The sequence below is a fragment of the Ochotona princeps genome, chromosome 7 (genome assembly GCF_030435755.1).
Source record: "Ochotona princeps isolate mOchPri1 chromosome 7, mOchPri1.hap1, whole genome shotgun sequence".
NCBI classification, from domain to species: domain Eukaryota; kingdom Metazoa; phylum Chordata; class Mammalia; order Lagomorpha; family Ochotonidae; genus Ochotona; species Ochotona princeps.
This window is the reverse complement of record NC_080838.1, coordinates 71,513,043-71,539,318: the sequence shown is the minus strand read 5'-3', so window position 1 is coordinate 71,539,318 and position 26,276 is coordinate 71,513,043. Positions and strand designations below refer to the sequence as shown.

The following is a 26,276-nucleotide window of genomic DNA, read 5'->3' as shown; positions in this document are numbered from 1 at the left end:
TAACAAATACACTTTTAACTCCAGCTTGTATCAATTTCTGAAGAATGGTGTGTGCACCTTAAAATCTGATATGAATGTAACACATATTTAGCTATTGTATTTCTTCATAAATATGTCATTCTAAATGCTTTAGTAACTCTAAAGGCCCTTTTCAGCCTCAACATGCAAGAATGATAAGCTCTTCATTCCAAATGCAGTGAGCATTTTTTCTGTATTCATTTTCAGCTAGCTATGAGACTGAAACCAATACCCCAAGGTGGCTTTACTGATGTGTCCACTCTCAGTAGAAAGCAGAAAGAGCAGCTCTGTGTTGAAGCCACCACTACTTCTTTGTTGGCTCTAGGTCCTGTTAATCTCATGTGCAATGAGGTGATACTATGGTGAGAGGAAGTGAATTTGGCTGTAAATCTTGAGGGAGCACACAATTACATTGTTGAGAAATGGCTTACCTTTTAAGCTTGAATATTACTGAGGAGCCTTTACATGTATGGTAAAACTCAACACTGGGTTGGATCTTGTTCATCTTATTGCCAAAGCATGTATGTTTAATTTTAATTGATTCCATATCATTTGTTTTCTAAGATTTTTAAAAAATATTTAATATGCTGGAGAGTCAGATTCACAGAAAGAAAACAGAAGGATGACCATAAAATGGCTGGAGCTGAGCCAATCTGAAGCCAGAAGCCAGAAGCCAGGAAGCAGGAGTTGTTCCTGGTCTCTCATGTGGATTTTGGGTCCCAAGGCCCTGGGCTTCCTAGACTGCTTCCCCAGGACACAAGCTGGGAGCTGCATGGCAAGTGAACAGCAGGGAAATGAACTGTGCCCATATGGGATCCTGGTAAATGAAAGCCAAGGACTTTAGCTACTAGGCTCATGCACCTGACCCTTTTACGACTTTTATAAAAAGATAAGTTTAATCTGTTGGAAATCCAGTTCAAGAGAATCAGGATGGCTGAATAAGGTTAGGATACATTTAACAGATGGAAAAAATAAGCCAGTGTGAACCAGAGAGGGCACATTCCAAGAATAAGACAGAACAACAGTAGAGGGGTAGCGGGATCTAACAGACACAGGAAAACAAAGGGCACAACAGTGTGGTGTTGCAGTGACTGATACCCCAGAGGCATTCAATGAGTGGTGATCTGAATTGAATTGGCAGCTGGCACTCCACCAGCATCCAGGTGGGAAGGGATGTCTACCGGGAGCTCAGGCAGTGAACCCAGACAAAGAAGTGCTTGTCTTGCTGGTCTGTTTAATTTGACCAGGAGTAGAGACAGAGCAGCAGATCCCAGATGAACAGTGAGGGAGTAGGGTGGATTTCACCACCTAGTCCACCCCTTAGAGCCAATCAGGCACCATTTTGTTTTAGGAGGCAAGCACTATGGACAGTAGTGAGCATGCACTGAACTGGGAGTGAACTCATGTCTGGCTCAATGAACTTCAGCAACGTGGCATCCTCCAGGTCCCACCCAAGATAGGTCTAGATAGCCCTCAGACTTGACGGCTTGCAGATCACGAAGTCTAGTAGTGGCACATCAGGTGTTATTTCGTACAAGTTGGAAAAGAATTTGAGACCACAAGGACAACAGTGAGCTGTGCCTGCATTGAGCTTATGAGAACTCACTGAGCTCAGTGCATTTCACTGGTCCCATAGGAAAATAATACTGACTATGGCATTGTGCAGGTCAAAATAGACCCGTGTGGCCCTCAGACCTAACAGCCAGCAGGTACTGGCAAGATCAGCACCACCAACAACCTAGCTAAATAGGACATCTGGTGTCTCCTAATCCTGGGACCGACTCCAACTGGAAGTGGGAGAAAAATTATGCAGACAGCAGTGCAGCCTCAGCAAGGTATCACATGAGGTGGAGACTGGTGAGCCAGGAAGTGGGGCTACGGAGACCATGGTGGAAAATAACAGAAGAACCCAGACCTGGAACTTGCTGGAGGGAGTGGCACAGCTGACTGCAAACAAAGAGCCATGTACCAACTGCAATAAGTATAATCCAACAGTATACCTGTGGGTGACAGAGTAGAAACCTGCCCCAAGGACAAGAATCTGATTACCAGAACAACAATGACCAAGAGCAAAAGAAGAGACAAAGGCACAGTGAATTTTACTGAAGACATAAGAGTTATGGGAGTCCCAGAAGGTTCAGTAAGAGAAGCTGAGTTTACAAATAACATTTAATGAAATAATAAGGGAAAACTTCCCTAATCTGGAGAAGGAGTTAGGAAACAACATCCAGGAGGGGCACAGAACTCCCAACAGTGTTGACCAAAAGCGATCTTCACCACGACACATGATCATCAAGCTCTCTTCCATTGAACATAAGGAAAAGATCCATAAATGTGCACGTGAAAAAAATCAGTTGACATATAAAGGAATGCCAATTAACTCACAGGAGACCTTTCACAGGCCACTCTACAGGCCAGAGAGAATGGAGCAATATATTCCAGATTCTAAAAGCAAAAAATTGTCGGCCCAGGATCACATGCCCAGCAAAAGTTCCTTTGTTTTTGAAAATGAAATGAAATTCTTTCACAGTAAAGAAAAGTTAAAAGAATATGCCTCTTGCAAACCTGCCCTAGAAATGATAAGTAAAGATGTTCTCTTGACAGAGAAAAGGAACAGAGCCCACCAAAACCAAAGGCAAATGTGAAGAACATCCCAGTAACATAACAACAGAAAACTAAATGAATCAGTAACCCATTGCTAAAATGACAGGACCAAATTACCACCCATTTATACCAACCCTGAATGTAAAATGGCTTAAACTCATCAATCAAACTTCATAGATTAGTAGTCTGGATTAAAAAACAAAACCCATCTATTTGTTGCCTACAGGAGACACATTTCACCAACAAATATCAGTGTAAACTATATATCCTGGATTTTGATTTTTTTGTCACTTTTACCTCTTCAAAACACTTTCTTCTGATTAACTTCCTCAATGACTCATAGATCATACAGTAGCATCCTTTTCTTCAAGAAGATTCTTGATTTTCTTTTTCATTTCTTCAGCGACATGTTAGTCATTCTGCAAAATGTTACTTAACTTCATGGTGTTATTCATTTATTTTTTTCTTTCTTCCTGTTGTTGGTTATGTCTGGTGGCTTTTCATGTAGTGGGATGTATAGTAACAGTGTGATGGAGACTATCAATCTAGTAGTATGTTATTTAACTACATGGCATTGTAAATTTCTTTTTTTCGTTCTGTTGTTGATCTTGTATTGTGGGTTTTCATTTAAGGGATGTATAGTAACTGTGTAATGGAGACAATCATATCCAGATGTGAGAATACATTGCAGTATATATCTCTACTTCCAGACAAAGATGGACTCCCAACCAAACTGTTTACTGTGTCTTGAGAATAGGATGCTGAACTCTCTGCCATTGTCCATGCCCACATTGATGGACATATGACTGTGTATGAGGAACTATACTATGGTAAATAAATGGGGAACTCAGTGAGGGGGAGGGAACTAAGAAGAGGACAAGGGAAATCCCAGGGCCTATGGAACTGTACCATAAGATGATAAGAAAAAGAAGTTTGAAAAAAAAAGGAAAGAAAGAAATCCATGTGCTATTAGATAAAGGTATACCTAAATAGTTTGGCACATTTGATGTTACTAGCACAACCAAAATAACACCAGAAAGATTAGTAAGGTCAACAGTCAACATCAATTGTGAGTATCTAGATTACAGATATTATTTTATTTTATTTTTATCTGACACAGAATCATATATATATTTATAGAATACCACATGTTATTTTATAGCACAAACACATTACATAATGTTCCAATCTGGGTAAACATGTCTCCCCTGAAATGTATCCTTTCTCCAGGTTTTTATTTTTAAAGAAATATTTTCTGTACAGATTAATTGCCTGAATTACCCCACTATCCATGGAGATCTTCTTGCTCTTCTTTAACTATAAGTTAGTACTTGATCATCATTGTTAGCCTCCATCCCAGTACCAGAATCTCCCAATTAAGGTAGCTCCCAGTCTACCTTTAACTGGTATGGAATCAGCATTTCAAAATTGTACATATAGGTATCATCATAAGATATTTGTTTTAATGTATCAGTAACTTCCACACAATACATGTATCTGAAAATAACAAAATTCCATCCTTCTAAGGTCTCATAAGTGTTCGGTGTATGTGTGTCATATTTTCATTGGATGAACACACAGGTTACATCTATTTCTTGGATAATTGAAAAGTGTACCAGTGCAAATAAGTGCAGACAGATGGTAATACTTCCATGTTGGTTTCAAAGACATGTTCATTTTTAGTTTTTGTCCTTGTTGTTGTTTATATTTCCCACAAGCACAGCAAGTGATAATGTCATGTCAATGGTTACTAAAACTTAGTGATCTGTCAACTGTGCTTGAACACCCTGTCTTTTTTATTATTATTAATTATGTTTGCATTATGTGACAGTTTCATAGTCTCTTGGAATCTCCCCTCCCCACACCCCTCCCCCCTGGTGGATTCCTCCAGCTTGATGCAGTATTACAGTTCAAATTCAATCAAGATTCTTTCCTTGCAAACATATACCAAGCATAGAGTCCAGCTACTTATTGTCCAGATGGGTTGAACAGTTTCTTGGGGAGACCATTTCTGGTCTGAATTTAGAGCTGGTAGAATATCATCACAGTCAATTAAGAGTCCCAATATAACATCAACAGCAATTTGCAATATTATGGAATTGACATGGTTTTGAGTAACCAGTATGTTAAAAAAAAAAAAAAGCAAGCCCTAACCACAACCTATGATTAGCTCATTGACATTTCAATTTTAGTTTATATACAGAACCAGCTGCTATATACCTTAAAATGGCTATAAGGTACCATTCAGCTGTCTCGTGTCTATTTCATTTTAGTATTTAGCCATTTGTTGTGTTGAAGTATAATTTTGCTGATCTTGGCAGATATTAGGATAATCTAGATTGGCTTGTAACTCTAACAAGATATTTGTCGACATTTAAGGTGAAGAACATTTTTTTTTGGGGGGGGTGTGTGCAGGAAAATCCTCAACACCATGGTGAGGAGTAACTAATCTTTGTGTCCCACCCAGCGAGGCATGAGCCAATCCACGCCAGCTCTTTCCTGTCAGATTCCAAGCTCTCCTTTCTGTTGTTTGTGTATTTATTTTAGGATTTTTTAGTTTGTATGATTGTTTGCTATAAGGGGTTTTCGGAGCGATCCCAGTGGTCATTGCGAGGGAGGGCTGGGGTCCAGAGGTGGAGCCAGGCTCGGACCAGAGAAAGCTCTCCTCCCTGGTCCCGAAGGACATTTATTGTTCTTCTGTTTCTGCGGACCGCTCAGTGCTTCTTGTTGTCTTTCCGATGACGTTGGTTTCTGTGCAGTAGTGTTTATACTACTTCCATCCCCTGCGGAAGCTCCGGTTGGGGGTGGGTGACCTCAGAGTACTCGGCCTCCGAGGGCATCCAATTCCCTGTGGCCTCCTTAGCAGTTGGGATATAGTACTTGTTGCTCGTATTAACAGTTTGTGGTGAAGGTCTGGGAGTCTTCATGGTTGGGATCCAAGCTTCCTCCTTACCACCTGCTCCACTCTGGAGTGCCCCCCTGCTTCACGCACATGACCTCCTGTTGAGAGGTTGTCAGGATCGCACCCGATTCCCCCCTCATGCATTGGTATAGTAGTTTTATTGTTGTTTAGTGCCGCTTTGAGTCTGTTGTCTATGAATTACCAGATTTGATCTTGATAGGCTATATTGTACTTTTTTCTCACTCTTTTTATGGTCCTGAAAGATTTCCCTGCACTTCCCCCCACCATTACAAGTTAACATAGCTTAATGAATTTAAAATAAAATTAAAAAAAAAAAAAAAAAAAAAAAAAAAAAAAAAAACAAGTTAACATAGCGTATTGAGGGTATAGTAGGTTTTACAGTTTTTCGATGTAGATCTTAAGTATTCTGACATTAATTGTTGGTTTATAGATTATATCACGTTATCTTATTGCATTGGATACAGGTTGTTAGAGATTGCACTAATATTACAATATACAGGTACTATCTTCCAAGTTGTCATCTTTTCATCTCAGATTAAGGCAAACATGTGGTATTTAACCTTTTGGGATTGGTTAATTTCTCTTAGCATTATGGTTTCCAGTCAGGCCCATTTGACCACAAAGAACTGCATTTCGTTTTTTTAATAGCTGAGTAGTATTCAATAGAGTAGATGAACCATAGCTTTCTTATCCAGTCTTCTATTGATGGGCATTTTGGCTGCTTCCAGGTTTTTGCGATTGTAGATTGTGCTGCTATGAACATAGGCGTGCATGTTGATTTCTTGTGTAGGAGATGTTTTGGATATATCCCCAAGAGTGATATTGCTGGATCATATGGTATGTTGATTTTCAGTTGTTTGAGTATTCACCAAACTGATTCCCATAGAGGCTGTACAAGTCTGCAGCCCCACCAGCAGTGGAGAAGGGTTCCCTTTTCCCCACAGCCTCGCCAGCAAGTGTTGGTGGTATTATGTATGTGTGCCATCCTTACTGGAGTTAGGTGGTACCTCATTGTTGTCTTCATTTGGATTTCCCTTATTGCCAGGGAACTTGAGCATTTTTTCATATGCTTGTTTGCCATTTGGGTTTGTTCTTTTGTGAAGTGTTTGCCCATTTCCCATGCCCATTTCTTGAGTGGCTTGTTTGTTTTGGTGTTTTGGTTTCTCTGTAGCTCTTTGTATATTCTGGAGATCAGCCCTCTATCACCTATGTAGTGTGCAAAGATCTTCTCCCATTCTGTAGGTTGTTTTTTTACTTTGTTGATTGTTTCTCTAGCTGTACAGAAGCTTCTTAGTTTGATGAGGTCCCAATTGTTTATTTTGGTCTCAATTTCTACTGCTTTTGGAGTCTTTTTTAGGAAGTGAGGGCCTACCCCTAAGTGTTGCAGTGTGTTCCCAACATTTTCTTCCAAAATTTTGAAGGTTTCTGGATGTAGGTTTAGGTCTTTTATCCATTTAGATTCGATCTTGGTGTATGGTGAGAGATGTGGGTTTATCTTCTTGTTTCTGCAGGCTATCAACCAGTTGTCCCAACAGCATTTATTGAACAGACCTTTCCATTTGCCTGGGTTGTTGTCTGTCTTTTTGTCAAAGATTAATTGACTGTATCTGTGTGGGTTTCTATCTGTTGTTTCTATTATGTTCCATGGATCTTCCTCTCTATCTTTGTGCCAGTACCAGGCTGTTTTGATGACCACTGCCCTATAGTATGTCCATAGATCCGGCACTGTGATTCCCCCTGTTAAGTTCCTGTTCATCAGAGTGGTCCTGGCTATCCTTGGTTTTTTGTGTTTCCAGACGAATCTGTGTATCATTTTTTCCAGTTCGATGAAGAATGCTGTGGGTAATTTGATTGGGATTGCATTGAATGTATATATTGCTTTTGGTTGTATAGACATTTTGATGATATTAATTTTGCCTATCCAGGAGCATGGGATGTTGTTCCATTTTTCGAGGTCTTGTTCTATTTGTTTTTTGAGTGTTTTGTAATTTTCTTCATAAAGGTCTTCTACGCTTTTGGTTAAATTTATTCCCAGATATTTCATGCTTTTCTCTGTTATTTTGAATGGTAGCTTGTTGGTTAGATCTTCTTCCATCTTGCGGCCGTTTGCATATACTATGACTGTTGATTTTTGTTCATTTATCTTGTATCCTGCCACTCTGCCAAATTCTCGTATGAGTTCTAGGAGTCTTTGTATTGAGTTTTTTGGTTCTTCTATGTGAAGAATCATGTCGTCTGCAAATAGTGAGAGCTTGACTTCTTCATTTCCCATTTGGATTCTTTGATTTCTTTGTCTTGTCTTATGGCTTCTGCAAGTACCTCTAGGACTATATTGAATAGCAGTGGTGATAGTGGGCAGCCTTATCTTGTTCCAGATCTCAGTGGGAAGGGATCCAGTTTTTCTCCATTTAGTATGATGCTGGCGTTGGGTTTTTCATATATTGCTTTGATTATATTGTGGATTGTTCCTTCTATCCCCACCCTGGTTAGGGTTTTTAACATGAAGTGGTGTTGAATTTTGTTGAAGACTTTTTCTGCATCTACTGATACTATTATATGGTTTTTGTTTTTCCGTTTTTGGATGTGATGTATCATATTTATGGATTTCCTTATGTTGAACCATCCCTACATTCCCTGGATGAAACCTACTTGGTCTGGATGGATGACCTGTCTGATGTTTTTTTGTATTCTATTGGCTAGGATTTTGTTGAGAATCTTAGCCTCAATGTTCATCAACGAGATAGATCTGTAGTTTTCCTTCTCTGTTAATTCTCTATTCAGTTTGGGAATTAAGGTGATATTGGCTTCATAGAATGAGTTTGGAAGAGATGCTTCCTTTTCTATTGTTTTGAAGAGCTTGTAAAGGATTGGAGTTAACTCTGGTTGGAATGTTTTGTAGAATTCTGCGGTAAAACCATCTGGGCCTGGGCTTTTCTTTGTTGGGAGCTCTTTAATCACTGATTCTATTTCTGATTCGGTAATGGGTGTATTCAGGTCTTCTGTTGCTTCTGGGGTGAGTTTTGGTAGGTGGTGGGATTCTAGGAATCTTTCCATTTCCAAGTGGTTATCGGATTTGTTGGCACATAGTTCTTTGTAATAATTTCTAATTATTTCCTTAATGGTAGTAGTGTCTGTTGTTATGTTGCCTTTTTCATCTTTGATGCTGCTAATTCTTGCTTTGTCTTGTTTTTTCTTTGTCAGTCGGGCCAGGGGTATCTATTTTGTTTATCCTCTCAAAGAACCAGCTTTTTGATTCATTTATTTTCTGAATGGTTTTTTAAATTTCTTTCTGATTTAGTTCTTATCTTGTTTTGATAATTTCTTGTTTCCTCTTGTTTGTGGGGTCCTTCTGCTGTTGCTTTTCCAGTTCCTGGAGGTGTGTGCTTAATTCCTGCATTTATTGCCTTTCTTGGGCTTTGACATGCACGCTAATTGCAATAAACTTACCACGTAACACTGCTTTGGCAGTGTCCCATAAGGTTTGGACTTTTGTATCTGGGTTTTCGTTGGTTTCCATAAATTTTTTGATCTCGTCTTTAATTTCTTCTCTTACCCATTGTTTGTTTAACAGCATATTGTTCAGCCTCCAGGAGTTTAATATTTCCTGGGACATTTTGATTTGTTGATTTCCAGTTTCACTCCGTGGTGGTCTGAGAAGGTACATGGTATGATTCTGATATTTTTGTAGTTAGTTAAACTTGCTTTGTGTCCTATTATGTGGTCTATCCTGGAGAAGGTGCCATGCACTGCTGAGAAGAAGGTGTAGTCTGTGGCCTTAGGATGAAATATTCTATAGATGTCTACTAGGTCCAGTTGTTCTATTGTTTGTGTGAGTTCTGTGGCTTCTCTGTTGAGCTTTTGCTGCGTTGATCTATCTATTGGTGTTAGTGGGGTGTTCAGATCTCCCAGAATTATCATATGTTCATCTATGTCTCCCTTTAAGTCCAAAAGTAGTTGTTTCACATAGCTGGGTGCATCCGGGCTAGGAGCACGAATGTTAAGAATTGCGATTGGTTCTTGTTGGATCCTCCCTTTCAAGAAGATGTAGCGCCCTTCCCTGTCCTTTTTGACGTTCGTTACTTTGAAGTCCGTTTCATCTGAGAATAGGACTGCCACACCAGCCTTTTTTTCTCATCCATTGGCATGGAATATTTGTTTCCACCCTTTCACTTTTAGTTTCCTGAAGTTTCTTCTGGTTAGATGTGTTTCTTGCAAGCAGCATATAGTTGGGTCCTGATTTTTAACCCAGTCTGCTAATCGGTGCCTTTAGAGTGAATTTAAGCCATTTGTGTTGAGGGTTACTATTGAGAAATTATAATTTTGGCGTGCCATATGCCTGTGTTTTTGAGGTTGTTGGTAATTGATTGTCGGTTCTGTAAATGGACTTTATTGAGATCTCCCTGATTGCCATCCTTGCTTATAGCTTGCTTCCTTTTTCTCTGGGAGTAGCGCATTTCTAAGGAGATTTTGTAGAGTTGGTTTTGTGTTGGCATATTCTTCTAACTTCTCTTTGCTGTGGAAGTATCTAGTTTTGTTCTCGTATACAAATGAAATCTTTGCTGGGTAGAGTATTCTTTGTTGACAGTTGTTCTCTTTCAGTACTTGAAAGATTTTGTTCCACTCCCTTCTTGCCTGGAGTGTCTGTTCTGAGAAGTCGGCAGTGATTCTGATGGTCCTGCCCCTAAATGTAAGCTTCTCTTTGGTTCATGCTAACCTTAGGATTCTTTCTTTGTATTCATTGGAGGGTAGCTTGATTACCACGTGTCTTGGGGAGGATCGTTTTGGGTCCACCCTATGGGGAGTCCTCTGGCCTTCCTGAATTTGGATTCGGTTCATGTTCCAGGTATTTTGGAAGTTCTCCTGCATAATTTCCTCAAGTACTGGTTGTATGCCTGTCTCTCTTTCCACTCCTTCTGGGAGTCCCATGATTCTGATATTTGACTTCTTGATGTTGTCGTTCATCTCCTGGATCGTCTTGGTTGCCTTGTGTAGTTGTGACTCTAGTTGGTTAATAATCTGCCTGCTTTCATTCTGGGAATCTTCCAAGTCAGATATCCTGTCTTCTGCTGCAGTAATTCTGTTGGCTAAGCTCTCAACTTTGTTCTTCAAGTCTAGGATCTTGTTTTTGAGTGATTTTGTTTCTGTGATTATGTGGTTTTTAAAATCTTTGAGCTCATCCCATCGTTTTTCATTGTCTCTGAAGAGTTTTATAATTATTTTTCTGAACTCCTTATCAGAGACGTCTTCAATTCCTTCATCTGTAATCTCTGCGATTGACCAGGCTTTATGGTGGCTTTTTGGGGTGGAGCAAACTGTGTCTACGTCACTAACTCTCTTATTCCGTCTCATATTTGTAGCCCAAGGTGTTGCTGGATTCTCACCCTTGACCTCTGTTGTCACCTAGTGGGTGGCCTGAGGTCTTGCTAGCCTAGATTTTTGTTTTCCTTCTGGCCCAGGGAGTTTTTGTTTTTTTGTTTGTTTGTTTGTTTGCTTCCCTTCTGGGTTTCAGGTTTCAGTGCCTTAGGTTTCAACGCCTTAGGTTTCAGCTCCTAGGTGCCCCTCTGGTCTCTTGGATTTTTTTTTTTTTTTGCTTTGTTTTTTTGTCTGAGGTACGGGATCTGGCAGGCCCCGCTCCGCTGCCTCTTTCCCCCATGGCCTGGTTTGGCCCAGAATTTAATTTAGCTGTGATCCTGGGTATTTCACCCTCGCTGCTGCAGCTGCCGGCCACCACACTTCAAGGTCCCAGTGCCCTTCCGGTACCGCAGTGTTTCGTTATGGGGAATGTGTGTTAGCCATCCCTGTCTTTGCCTGGGTCCCGCCAAGGTTACCAATATCGCCACCAGTGCTAGAGGTTTCAGCACTCCTGCAGTCTCTAGCCACCACTGGAGGGGCTTTGTGCAACGACTTCCAAAAGTTGCCTATGTATATTCTCCGGTCAAAATTCCCGCCGGCCTTTCCCCTGCTGGGTTACCAACTCACCCTTTTCCGAAGTACCACTGAGCAGACCGCCGAACGCTGCCTTGGTTTTTTTCTGGTTGTTATTTTTGGTTGATTTTCCAGACTGCGTGGATCTTGTTGATTCCGCAGTGTCCTGGGAGGTTCGCACACCTGCTTATACTATTTTTAACTAGACTTGCTCCTTCTTCCAGCACTCTTTGGCCCTCTATCTCTCCCTTCCCCTCTACATCAACCCTCCATGGTCGGCTATTTTTTCCATCTTCCCACCCCCTGTCATTTAATGATGTATCTATGTACTTAAAAATCAGAGTTACAGAGAAAGAGAGAAAGATAAATATTTGTCTTCCATCTGCTGGCTCACTTCTGAAATGGTGCAATAGTCAGGCTAGCCTAAGATGAAAGCAGAAGCTATGGTGTTGAACAGAATATCAACAGATCTCCCATGTACTTGGCAAGGGATTAAACAGTTAGGCCAGTTTCCATGGCCTTCTCACGCGAACACTGGGTAGATAAGCAGAAAGTGGTGGTGCAGTTGGTCTGGCACAGGGAAGTGATACAGCATTGCACACAATGTCTTAACTTTAATCAGTACAACATCAGCCCTTGTATCTGAAGCTCTACAACAACCCCCCAAAAGGATTCCTCTGTCCACAGTCTTGGTTGAATGTAGATGAACCAAGGCTCTGCATCTTGAAGGCTTATTTGATAACTCTGATTAGTATACAAGTGGATATTTCATAACAATAATTTCCTCATTTGGTCTTAGCTCTCCCCAGCTCATCTTTACTCAAGACTTTTCTTTATCAGGGGTTATAACTTCCTTTTTTGCCTCTAAAATATTCAGCCTTTATATTCAATTTCATTTTCTTATAATGAACTCTATCTTCCTTCTTTTTTTTGGCAAGACAGTCCTTGGGCAAGCCAGAAATCCTCAATGACTAAAAACCAGATACTTGTATTGTATAGAAGGAAATATGATTCTAAATGGCAAGTCAGTATATCTCACTTTCCACAATACTGCCTTCTTGTAATTAAAATATGCTAAAGATGCAATGCATGGACATTTCCAATGAAATGGACAATTAACAAAGCAACGCAAACAGAAACTTACTTACCTTGGGCAGAGGTTTGGCAGGCTTACAGTGGAGCCCTCCAACAAAATGGACATTTGGTAAGGTGGGACGAGGAAATTCCAAGTCCCAATAGCTTCGAATGAGCCACATGTCAGCTTTTGCCACCAGCTCATAGAATGTAACGGGTCTTCCTGCAACGTGAAATGAAAAGGAAAGAGAATTGTCACGTAAAGTGTATCATGTCATGCTCTTAGAACGTTCAAAGTGAAGCAATTGATATACAAATGCCTGTGAATCCATAAAACAAATATTTGTATTTTGAAAAATTTCATTCATGAGTACAATTTACACAATCATACACACACCCACACGAGTGTTGGAGATCTCTTCATCTGCTTGTTCATTTCCCAAGTGAGGCTACTCTAAAGCCAGGAACTCCATCGAAGTTAGTGGAACAGAGTCAAAAACCTCAGTCATTCTGGTTCCACAGCCATTAGAACTCCCAGGCAGCAACAGTGTCCCTAGGGCCTCTTGCACTGAATTTCAAGCCTGGCCTGCCCCTTGCCTCATTTTGTTCCACACCTGCTCCTTTGAATATCTGTCCAATAACCCAGACCCTTGGAGCAAGGCCTCCCATATTTCACATGACCATGAAAAGCTACCACAGTTTTACCTCTCCACTATCTCAACACTCAAAGCTATAAAACGTCTTTTCTGCTGCAGCACATGGCATCTGCCATAGAGTCCCTCATCTACACAGCAGCAGTTGTCCACCCTCAGAGAAATTATTAACCTTTAATAAATTCAACTGGGCTAGGATTTGATGCCCCATTTCCTCTCTGTTCTGCGTCTTTTTCCTAACAGGTTTGCAAATAGATGGTAGAGACTCAATTCCTTGGATAACCTGTACTACTTTCTAGGCACATAGATTGAAAATTAAAGCAGTCATTCTATTGGGAGTACTAGTGTTATAATTGGTTGCTTAACTCAGTCTACTATACCATCTGCTCCAAACTGTTGAGGTTTTAAAGAATGTGATGGAATTCCATGATCTTACTGCTGTTTTGACCTTATAATAGAAGCAGACTAATACTTATTTATACATAAATATGTATATACAGCACATACAAATATATAGTATAACTGTCACTTCAAGGATTTTCATAAATTATAAACATGTATGTTTGTCTTCACCCTTATTTTGAGTTATTTCAGTCAAGAAAGAAAATTTTCAAAATGGTGAGACTGCCAGATAAGTGTTAACTTCTTCACAGTTTTATCAGTGTTTCTCTAATCATTGAACTAGAACATGTAACACTTTGACCTTCATGCTATATCCATTTGGGATGCATCACCTACCTTAGCTATACCATGACAGATGTTTGATAAAATGGACATGTAATTCCTTAGAGAAATGCTGAGTAATTCATTTGCAGTTAGAATGCCCTATCTTAGTGATGGTCCACTCGCCATCAACTCATACTTTAATGTAAAATGTACATTAATGTAAAGCCTTTCCATAATATTGGATAGATTCTTAAATAATTGTGTCTTTTATTTTTATTTCAACCTGTAAGTGGCTAATTGATCTGTTTTCTCATTCATACAAGATCAGCTTCAAAGTCACAGGAAAGTTAGATCCCCACATTGCCAATGAAAACCATGACTTACCTAATACTTCACTGCAAAACTGGTTCCACCCCTTCTCGTTAAATATTTGAATCCAAAAGTCAAAATAAAGCATGAACAGCATATTTTTTACCCTCTCCATGAATGTCATTTGGCCACTTATATCAGACAGAATGATAGGGACATAGGAAGGAGGCAATGAAAGTCCTCCACTGTACTTTTCCACAGTGTAGCCAGGAGTAAAGCGAAGACTCTGCACAAAGGGGATTTTAAGTAGCTCTGCCAACAGTTCACCACATGGACCAATCGGATCTGAAAGAAGAACATCAAACTTTGATCTCTGTAGTTTTGTCATGAGTTTTTTGTTCAAAACTGCTGCTTTACAGATATCTTTACAAATATCAGAATATTCTGAAAAGATTTTTTGCAATGCTGGAAGATATTCCCAATATGAGTCCTGCAGTGCATTTGTCCACGTATTAATAACTTGCATGTAAAACATTTCCAGGTCATTTTTGGTGATGTCAATAGGAAAAGTTTCAAATTTAATAGTAGTTGTTTTGCCAGAATCAACGAAAATTGAAGCGTTATGGTTCAGAACGATCAGCTCATGACCTCTCCGGACAAGTTCATCCAAAATTGCATTTAAATTCATCCAGTGACTGTACTCCATAGGCCACACCAGCACCTTTCCACAACTCCCAGATCTGAAGCAACAGCTCAGCTGTAGCAGCAGCAGCAGAACTGAGACATGTTTCAGGGACATTCTGGTGCAGTCACTGCTTCTTCTCCAACTGCTGTCCCTTTTTTGGGGCTAATTGTGCTTATATTCATAAACAAACTTAAAGTTAAAATATAACTTGTGCTACTCAAAGTAATTACTTCATATGAACGCTTAGAGCTATGGGCTGGGATGGCAGGAGAATAAATCATGAAAAACTGATCTTGTATTTATGTGAGCAAGTAGGTTTTTATCTTACCCATAAGTACTTTCACCTATGCCAGGATTAGCAGCCCATGTGTGAGAGAAACTCCTGGGTACACTATGGAAAAGGAGACTACATTATTGCTCCTTTCTTCTGTCTCCATAACTCTGTGTAACTTGTGTGGTCAAGTGACATGGAGAGGGTAAAAAATATGCTGTTCATGCTTTATTTTGACTTTTGTTTTAACTATTGAATGTAATGAAATGGGATTGATTTTATTGTGAAGTACTAGGTAAGTCTTGTTTTTCATTGATAATGTAGAGGGTTCACTTTGCATAACTTTGAAGCTGAGCTTGTATGAATGCAAGCGCAAATATTGAGACTTTGCAGATCAAAATAAAATGAAAATACACAATTTTTTATGAAAATGTCAGATGTTATGGAAAGGTTTTCCATAATGTCAAGGCATACATTAAGGGATTTGTCAGAATTCAGTGGGCCAGGATAGGGCCACAAAGGAAGGATTGAGCAGCTCTCTGAGAAAGTCCATGTCCACTTATATTAGTGCCAAGAGCAGTGACAAATGAGAGGATAAAGCATGAAACAAAGGTAGAAATAGTGTAATTATGTGACTACCATATTTCTTACAGAGTGTGGAAGTATTTTTAAATTTGATAAAATGTAATTCATGTACAAAAAAAATTTAAACTCACCAACTCCAAGTGCACATGTCAGTGTCATACTACATATTCAGATCAATGTAGAAACACCATCACTATCAGCTTATAAGATTTGATTATATTTTAAAAAGCCCTGGGGACAAGCATTTTGTACAGAATTTCAGACAGGACATGACATGCCCACATCCTGTGTCGTATTTCCTGGTTCAAGCACTGGCTTTGGTTTGATCCAGCTTCCTGCTAAAGCATACCTTTGGAAGAAGCATGTGATGTTTCATAGGGTTGAGTTCCTCACAGTCATGTGGGAGACTCAGATTCATTTCCCAAGTCTTTGCCTTGGCCAACCCAAAATTCATTGTTTTTTGGCATTTGGAGAGTGAAACAGTGGATGGAAGGTTTATCACTCTGCTTTTCAATCAAAATCAAAATAAACTTTAAAGGACATTCTTAACCGAATACTTGCACCCTCTATTTTTGTGTCTTCCACACTATTCCTACTTCTGATTACACCAGTCCTCAGAAGGTAATAATTGATTTTGTCTTTGCACAGTTACTGTTTGTGGGTATTTCTTGTACATAAAATTAAATAACGTTTGAGTTAGAGATAGTGGCATTCACCCTGTGAGTGATATCCCTAATGCAGGAGGAGGTCTTTAGCCTCTACCATCATGGAACCAGGAGCCTAGGAGTGGATCTGAAAAATGACACTTTTATAGTTGGACATACATTATGTTACAACTAAAGCTGTGCTAGGGCACTGGCTAGACAGAAGAAGGGATATCCTTCTAAGTGTGACCTGTCTGTGTTTCAGCCAGTGTAATTCATAGCATGGCTTTCTGGGATTACTCCAAAAACAGAGCAGTCATACCTTCAACCTGGCTGAAAGGGATTATAACAAATATCAGACCTTTCAACCCGAAGTTGTGGCCAGAAGTCTGATGGTCTAGGCAACATCTAAGTACACTGAGGTTTCCCTGACACTCGCCTGTGTAGGGAGAAAGTGAGTGGGTCACATCTAACTGCCACAGGCCCTCACTGTTTTTATGAGCACTTTGAACATGTTTCATTTTTCTATTTGCTGTGTCCTTAGGAAAACTCAAACACCTATCCAATGCTGTGCTTTTCAATAACTCTGAGTAGTTATTTTGTCTGGGAGCTTGTTTATGGAGATGCACCTGCTACTATATGAAAAGTGGATGTTTCATGTTTTTCTTGTCAAATTGTTCTCTGTTACACAGACTTAGGCCTTTACAAGTGTTGAAACTTCATAATTTTTGCAAAATTTGTGATCATTCATAATGAAGATATAAAATAGATGAAGTAACAAGAGGTTCCAAGCTGATTTAATTGGTAATATGCCAAATTGAGTTCAAATATTCTCAGTGATACTCACTGACTGATTATATATAACTTCATAGAACTTACTCTGTTACAGAGTGTCTTTGAAAAACAACACAACGAGCTCTTCTAAGCCAACAAGGGATTTCACACACCTCATCAAAAGATAGAAAGCACAAGTTGAACAACACTTGAGCGGAACTTTGCAGCAAGCACCTAGGTCTGCAGATATAGTCAGCCAGTAGACCTTAGATTTTCTTCTCAACCTCTGGTGCAACAAAGTTGACAACTTCTCAGAACTATCAAGATCACACAAGTAATACCCTTGCAACATTCTTTCCCACATTGAGATCTCTAAGGCAACAGCAAAACCATCTCCATCCCCTGACAGTGATATAGTTTGACAACAGGGGAACTCCTCCCCCTTCACTGTCTCCCACTGCAGGTCCAGGAGAATAAAAAGAGTTGAAACACATATCTTTCCCACCTTGCTCCACACCTTGACTCTTCCTAATCTAATCAGAGGCCCATATGGATGTGCAGCTCTCTCACTACATAATTTAAAAAATACAAAAAGAAACCAGTGTGTCTATGTCATCAAGTAATTTCCATTGGATTCATCAAATATAGATTTAAATCGTCCCTCTTGACCAACTACACATTGTAGAGCAATGCTGGATAAGTAGACCAAGTAGATAAATAGCCTCTGGACAATGTTACCACACATGCCTGTTTTTCCTATGTTACAATTTTGAAAGTGATATGTAAATTGCACTCACATCCAAGGATAGACAGAAACCCCTAGGGTTTCTATTTTTGCTTTAGAGTTGGATATACATGCTGAAGTTTGTAGCTGATATAAATAATTGAGGCAATGTTAGGAAAAAACTTGTAGTGAAAACAGGAATATTTATCTAGAAAATTTCTGTCATTTATGAAGATATAAATTCAATGTAACATATATGTTGCATTGTTTAATATGATTATGCTAATCATGCTTAAAAGCTAAAGGTGAATCTTTACATTTATTACAACCGTGTTTGTTCATGATTTTACAAGAACAAATGTCAATAAACCAACTTTGTATTGATGCAATTAATTTTCAAATGCAAGCAAGATAAAATAATACAAAAATATGCTCAATCATGTATGTACTTGCATTTTTGCCATGAATTTCAAAGTTTATTTTTAATACTTATCGGCATTTTATTGTATTACAATATATTTATTTATTTTCTGCCTTCGCATGATTTTATTTTTTGCCTGTAGTAGTGAGATACAAAGAAAACTATTGTTGGAGTACACGACCTATAAGTACTCAGGTTTGAATATGTGTAGAAGTTTACATGCAAGGTTTTTAATCCACCATGAAGCCCTTTGGTACGTTTGAGATGTATCTCCACTTTCTTTGCTTTTGAACTATGCAATTATCAAAGAAGTGGTTATTCTGTTTGTGGTCGATTTTCCAACTTCTGATGGGCACTTTTTTCCTGTCTCACAAGATTAGACAGGGGGATGTGGAGATGGTTGAACTTTGGCTCTTGGGAATCTTCATTTGTGTTACTTTCCAGACTTTTATTAGCCTCCTACTGTTTACTTTGCGTCACTTTTACAGTGTGTTGTCTCAAAGGCCTAACTGCCCATCTGAAGTTTATCATTGGGGTGATGGTTTGCCTGTGTGTTGTACCTTAAAACAAACAAAAAAGCAAAAACACATGAGGAAAGTGTAAAATTCAACAAAAAAATACTGTAATATAAGCTTGTAACCTACAGTTTTCAACAGAAAAACAATGACTAGGAATAATTTTAATAACCTGATAACCTCTGTCTAATTGAGAGAATTATCAAAACAGGATAATTGTTACAGAAAAACAATAAAGGATGTCACAGTTCAGTTTATTTTTGAGCAAGGCCAAATGGACACATTTAATAGTTTTTTCATTTAATAAAATTGAAATCTTTTACAATTAAGAAACATTTTTCATTTTTCTTCCGATTATGTGCCATTTTAGTATCTTTTTGTATGAATTATTGGTACATATGACCACATATGTTAAATCGTATCAACTTAGTATTTTTAGACTGACTTAGTTGTTTGCTTTTTGTCATGTATTTCATTTTTTTTATTAATTACATTGCATTATGTGACACAGTTTTATAGGTACTGGGATTCCCCCCACCCCTCCCCAAATCCTCCCCCCATGGTGGATTCCTCCACCTTGTTGCATTACCACAGTTCAAGTTCAGTTGAGATTCTTTCATTGCAAGCATATACCAAGCTTAGAGTCCAGATCAGTTCAACAGCTTGTTGGGGAGACCATCTCTGGTCTGAAGGTAGAGCCAACAGAGCATCATCTCGATCAATTAAAAGCCCCAACATAACATCTGCAACAATTTATAAGGTTATGGAATTAATTGACATAGTATTGAGTAACCAATATGTTTAAAAAAATGCAAGTTCTTAACTTCATCCTGTGACTTCTTCATTGAAATTTCAATTTTAGTTTATATACAACTGGGTTCTATACACCTTAAATTGGCTATAGATTACTACTCAGCTGTCTGATGTCTATTTTCATTTTAGTCTTTAGCATTTTATAGTGTTGATGCATAATTTTGCTGAACCTGGCTTTTTTTCGGGTAGTCTAGACTGGCTTGTAACTCTAACAAGACATATGTCAACAGTTGAGGTGCAAAACGGTTTTAGGAGGGGTGTGCAGAGAAATCTTCAATACCCCAGTAACGAGTAACTAATCTTTGTGTCCCACCTAGTCAGGTATACGTGAATCCACGCTGACCATTTCCTGTCTGATTCTAAGCGTTCCTTGTTGTTCTCTATCTATTGCATATTTTTTGTTTGTTTATTTGAGGGGTTTCTGGAGTGATCCTGATGGTCATTGCAGGAGAGAGTGCGGACCCAAAGTTGGAACCAAGTGAGGACCAGAGAAATCTCCCCTCCCTAGTTGAAGGAAGACCCCTGCCCCTCTGTTTCTGGAGACTGCTCAGGGCTCCTGGCTGTTGTTCTGATGCCCTTGGATCCTGCAAGGAAGGATGTGGACTTCTTCCATCCCATGTGGTGGATCCAAGCATGAGTGGATGACTTCAGAGTTCTTGGCCTCCGAAGGCACTCCAATTCCCTGTGGTCTCCTTGGCAGTTTGGATGTAGTCCTTGGTGATCATACTGATAGTCCTTGGTGAGGATCTGGGATAGACTGACTGATTTGTAAGCTAAAGAGTTACATAGAGAGAACGAAACACACACACGGACAGAGAGAGAGGGAGGGAGAGAGAGAGTGATTGATGTTTCACCCTTGGCTCATTCCCCAAATGACCAATCCAATCCAGGAGTCAGGAGATTCATCAAAGTCTCCCGTGTGGGTACAGTTTCTCAAGATTCTTAACTGTCTGCTGCTGCTTTCCAGGCCATGGTCAGGAAGACTGGTTGGAAATGGGGAACTCAGAACTCAAACCAGTGTCCATGTATAACGTTAGCATTGCATGCAACAGCCTAACAAGCTACACTACCGTGCTGGGCCCGTATTTTTCTTTTTAAAACAGATTTGGTTAAGGGAAGTTTTAAATTTACAAAACAAAAATTGTGAAGATGTACAAAATATCTCATATAACGCATTCCCATTTTTCTGATTGCTGTTTTCATTAATATTAACACACATATATTAATAAATCATATAACACAATTTATCACATATAAATTGCAATAGTTAATATTTATTAATCATTAATTATTTGTTTAGTATTTATTTTATTTATAGTATATAGTATATAAAACAAAATATAGAAACAATATATTTAAATATATGAAAATAATATTATATACATATAATATATGACAATAAATATATAAATCCAAATCTACACTCTGTTTCCACTGTTATTAACATCACATATTAGTACAAGATAACGTTATGGGGCACATCATATAAAAGACTACCAAAGCCATTTTAGAATTTGGAGAATCTTTTTCAGCAGCTGGTGATTGTGTCATCAAATCAGGACTGTTTGCTCAGTTGTGTGTGTGCACACATACATGTATTTATTTACTTTGTCCTGGCACTGCATTCTTTCATGTGCTTCAGAAGTTCACTGGCCTTTGATTGTCCTTTTATATTTAAAAATGTGGAAACAGAATGACTCAGCATCATATCTGTGTATCTTGCAAAGATATGGCAACAGTGGATCTTATTTTTTATACAGAGCTCAATGTTATTTTACCTAAAGTGACCCCGGCATATTAAAATGAGAAAAATCTTATTTTGGAGAATTTATTGCAATATTTTTAGAGGAAAACTCCTATTTTTTTAGAGGGGATGTAATAATGGAGGTGTAAAGACTGCAGAAAGTTCAAATCAGATTTTTCAGTTCTATCTCACAGTTTTCCAATTCCTATTTCTTTTTTTCCTTCCTTTACCCTTTCCTCTTTGTTTCTTTCTTCTTTTTTTCTTTTTCCTTCCTTCCTTCATTCTTTCTTTCACTTCTTCTTTCTCTCTCTCTCTCATGCTTTCTTTCAGAGATGTTGTCTAATCCTTATGTACATTTGCTCAGTATTTCTTTATGCTCATATTGAAAGTATTTTTGACAAATACCTTGCAAAAGTTGTCTTCTCATTCCATGAGTTTTAAAAGCACATAATGTTGAAACTGATCAGTAATTGTATTATTATTTCTGATAACCTGCGTAAAATAATATGGGTAAATTTCTGAAGTTTCAATATATTTTCTTTACGGAATAAAAATGCTTTTTGAGAAGATTCTTTGAAAATATCCTACTCGAATCCCCCCATTACCCTCTAATTTTTGCTCCATCCACAGATAATTCTTGCCTGAAACAAAATTACTATAGAATTTGCCTAATGAGTTCTGGCTCCATAATGTTTTTTCATAATGATTATTTACGATTATACCATATCGGAAAATGAATTTCTTCATATTTAAATTTTCATTGTTTTCAATTTCTTAAAATTCTGTTTAAAATTAACTGAAAATTGGGGCCCGGCGGCGTGGCCTAGCGGTTAAAGTCCTCTCCTTGAAAGCCCCGGGATCCCATATGGGCACCGGTTCTAATCCCGGCAGCTCCACTTGCCATCCAGCTCCCTGCTTGTGGCCTGGGAAAGCAGTGGAGGAAGGCCCAATGCATTGGGACCCTGCACCCGCGTGGGAAACCCGTTGCAGCTCAGTTGGGGAGTGAATCATCAGACAGAAGATCTTCCTCTCTGTCTCTCCTCCTCAGTGTATATCTGGCTGTAAATAAAATGAATAAATCTTTAAAAAAAAGTAACTGAAAATTCAAACAAAAGGGGAACATATATAAATGCTCTGCATATTTGATTTTTAAAATTCATTTTGTTATCATAATCCATAGTTATTATTTTTTAGCTGAAATTAATGCCAACTTGACTGGTTGTTGCGCCCTTCCGTCGTGCCTGAGATCTTTTTGATCTTCCCCAGAGTTTGAGTGCCTCACTCTTAGGTATGAGATGCTACTCAGCCTGGATCTTTCTTGTTCCTGGACCAATAAAGCTCTTTTAAAGCTGTAGTTCTTTTTATTGAAGAAAAGTCTTTACAACAAAGATTCACACATCAGATGTGCTTATTGATCGCCATACATCATTGTTTCTAGATAGCCGTGGAGAGGATTTGAGAAAAGCCTGTACTTACAACTTTTGATTGGAAGCTTAAAAGAATAAAGTGCTTTAATCACTGTAATAAAATATAGGAAACAAATGTAGTAAGAAAAATATGTGTAAATCTTAAACTCTGATACCTACACGTAAGTTAATCACATATAATATACACGTAAGTTAATCACATATAATATACTTATCTTGTTTAAAGCAAGAAATAAAAATTGCGTTAATTTAAACATGCATTAACAAACTTTTTGAGACAGGTTATCAGATATTTTAATTCAGCTGTTATTTTATATAAAAAAGAAGCCTAATATGAAATTTGGGTATTGAATGTATTAATTCAATAGAGCAAATTATTGATGTATGTATGTACCAAACTAGAGTACATACATTCCTTTCAAGTGTTCCTATACTAGTTAATTAAATTAATTCTAGGCAAGCTATCAGATGAAGTCTCAACAAACTCCAAAGTATTTCTACGAGACAACTATGGCTATGGAGCAACAAAATCTTAAAACTCATTAATCATAAACAACACCATCTCTCCAGGCACACATATAAAATGTTTCATTGAGTGTAATAAGGAGCTGGGTGGATCAGTGAAAAATTAAGCAAGATCAGCTATTGAGAGAAGCAGCAAAATTTCTGTTTTCCTAAATGGAACCTTGACAAAACCTGCAAGAGTAATCGCCTAAAATCCTCTCAGAATTCAGAGTGAATTGATGAAAATGCAGCAGAGTTGCTTACTAACATGCCAGCAGGTCTTGATTCTGATTGTTCTCATATCTGTAACCATCCATCTTATGGCATATTTCTGAAATATTTGTAAACCAATTCAATCTTTTTGTCTCGATTTCAGGTCCATCCCATCTGGACCCTTGCAATCTGTATATTATTAACATTATTGCTCTTTAACCTAGATTTTCTGATTGATTTTTAACTAGTTAGTTTGATCTTAAATGGTCTCATCTCTCTGCTAGCTATCTCAAACCAGGGTTATGACACTGGTTTTATTAAAAATAAGTTTAGAGCAAATTTTCCCTTTATGCCTACAGAAATCAATTTGAAACACACTCACACGCACATATACTAGAAAGTAAGGGCAGGGACTGGCACGCTACCCCAACTGACTAATCCTCTGCCTGAGGTCCTGGCATGCCATGTAGTGCTGATTCATGTGTGGCTGTTCCATTTCTGACCTAGCTCTCTATTTACAACCTAGGAAAGTGTGGGAGGATGATCCAAGTTCTTGGGACCCTTTATTCCTGTGGGAGATCTTGAGGAAGCTCCCAGCTCCTGGCTTCAGTTCACCTTAGCACTGTCCATTGTGGCCATGTAGGGAGTAAGCCAGCAATGGAAACCTTACTCTCTGTCTTTCTTTCTGTCAGTAAATCTATTTTTTAATAAAAATAAATAAATCTAAAATGGGGGGGCAGTAATAGGGAAAAAGAAATAAAGTCACTTATTCATAAAAAAAACACAAAGAAAATGATCACTCAGGTTAATGATTAGGGATTTTGCTGCTGAACAACACCCCACGTTGGTTTATGGCAGTGTTATAAAACCCCTTAACAGATGCACTCATGAAATGCACAGAAAAACAATCAATGACATCTGGGTAGTAGAAGGAAGTAAGTATCTATTGTAAAGCACAGAGCAAGGGGCAGGGCAGGTATAGTTTAATGTCTGGGCTCAACAAAGTTAGGGAAAGGTTCTTCTTTTTAAGATAATTATTTTTATTTTGGATGATTTTTACATAGTTGATTAGATTACAAAGGGCCAAGGGCTATGGGGAAGTGGGTGAGACCATCATTTCCACAAGAGGGAGACAAGGGGGGAAGCCACAACCAGCCTCCCAACCATCCCAGAGTCTCCAAAGTGGGTCATGCTCCGAGGGTCTTGCTAACCCTCTAAGTACCCAGAGCTCACCTAGCATGACCCAAAAACCTGCCCTTGCCTCTTGGCTTCTGGCGGGGTGAATGCTCCCTGTGGCTGACCCAGGCTGCCTTCCCTCCCACCAGCCATCACCACATAACACTGGGAGGTGATGTGAGCCTAGTGTGACCCTGTTAGAGCCCAGGCCAGAGCTTCCCCCAGACGTTAGGGTGCGAGCTAGTCAACCCCCAGAAAACGACAAAGAGCCTCGCTGGTAATGCAAAAAGCAAACAGAGTTTATTGTGCCAGCATGCTGGGGTCAGATCGTACTTGGGGCACACAGGCCAGCCAAGAGGATCGGACCCCGACCTAGCATAAGGCTGGAGATTATATACCCCTTTTTGGCTGTAATATATATCAAAGTCAACTCAAAAGTAACAAATTTAGACTTATGTGGCTCCTGGGTGCAAGCAGTCTATTCTGTTCTCACACTCATTATTTACATTCCCACACTTATTATTTATGGCTCATCCCATCCTGGCACCCTTATCTTTATGGCTCCTCCAGTCCCTGGGACTGGGACCGGGGAACTGTGCCCCTGCCTTCCTGCACCTGGGTTAGTTGATGGATAAGGTTACAAAGAAACAAGGGAGACAGATTTATCACTAAAGTGGAGCTTTCCCACAGTTCAGGCGCCTCCTGACCTAGCGAAGTAGTGACTTCTCACCCTAATGTGCCTAATATCGCCTAACGCTTATATTCTTAACATTCTAACATACTAACATTATACCAACACTCTAACAACCCAAAGGCCCGCCAGTGCCTATCGGCATCTAGAGGCATGAAAACCTCCGATCCTGGACCTAGGCTGCCTGCCAGCGCCCCCAGCCACCTCTACCTGCTGCCGGGGATGAAAAGGGGCAGTGAGAGATGGAGTTCCTGTTTGCCTAGTGTGACCCAAGGACCTGACAGTGGCTCTCAACATCTGGCGAAGTGAAAGTCCCTGGTCGTGGACTTTGGCTGCCTTCCCTCACTCGGCCAACATTACATGCTGCTGGGGGAGAGGGGGTGTCACTTGTGAAGTTTTAACATATCAGCATCATACTGAAGGAACACACAAGTGTAACCCGTTAAGGCTGTGAAAGTTGGAAATGTTTAATCTGGTATTATGAAACCAGAACTTGATAACAAAGCCCAAATGGAAGTTATTGTTAGGAATGTATATGCTTTGGGAATTAAGATATCTTTATAGGAGAACTATATTCTTTAACATATTTCATGTAGTTTTGTCTATTACTTGATTACATTATGTGGTGGGAGTTTCAATTTTTTTTGAGAACTGTTTCTTGTATTTAATGTTATGGTTTGGAAGACAGGCAAATCTATCCTCTCTTCTGTGCTGATATAACTTATTAAATTAGAACCTGGACAATTGTCTAAACACCCTTCCCCTCCCCACCCCAAAAAAAAGGTTCAGAATAAAAACTGGAGTGTGGTAGAAACAAACAAATCATCTGCGTGATAGACCAGAGCCTACGGCAATAGGTTATGAGCACCCCCTAGTGTCATCTATTGAGACTGCGCTTTCTGAAAACTTGGATACAT

General features: G+C 39.1%; 1 protein-coding gene across 2 annotated transcripts in view; it reads right to left on the bottom strand.

Moving 5' to 3' along the window:
- Positions 1 to 14,971, bottom strand: part of LOC101526359 (UDP-glucuronosyltransferase 2B14-like) — a 29,719-nt gene extending 14,748 nt beyond the window's left edge. The window contains exons 1-2 of one of the 2 annotated variants that reach the window (XM_058667250.1): positions 14,248 to 14,971; positions 12,619 to 12,767 (exon numbers count right to left, since the gene is read on the bottom strand). In XM_058667250.1, the coding sequence (XP_058523233.1) occupies positions 12,619 to 12,767; positions 14,248 to 14,971 (873 nt within the window). The remainder of the gene's footprint in view (positions 1 to 12,618; positions 12,768 to 14,247) is intronic. The other variant, XM_058667251.1, reaches the window with a different exon arrangement.
- Between the last annotated feature and the right edge of the window lie 11,305 nt (positions 14,972 to 26,276).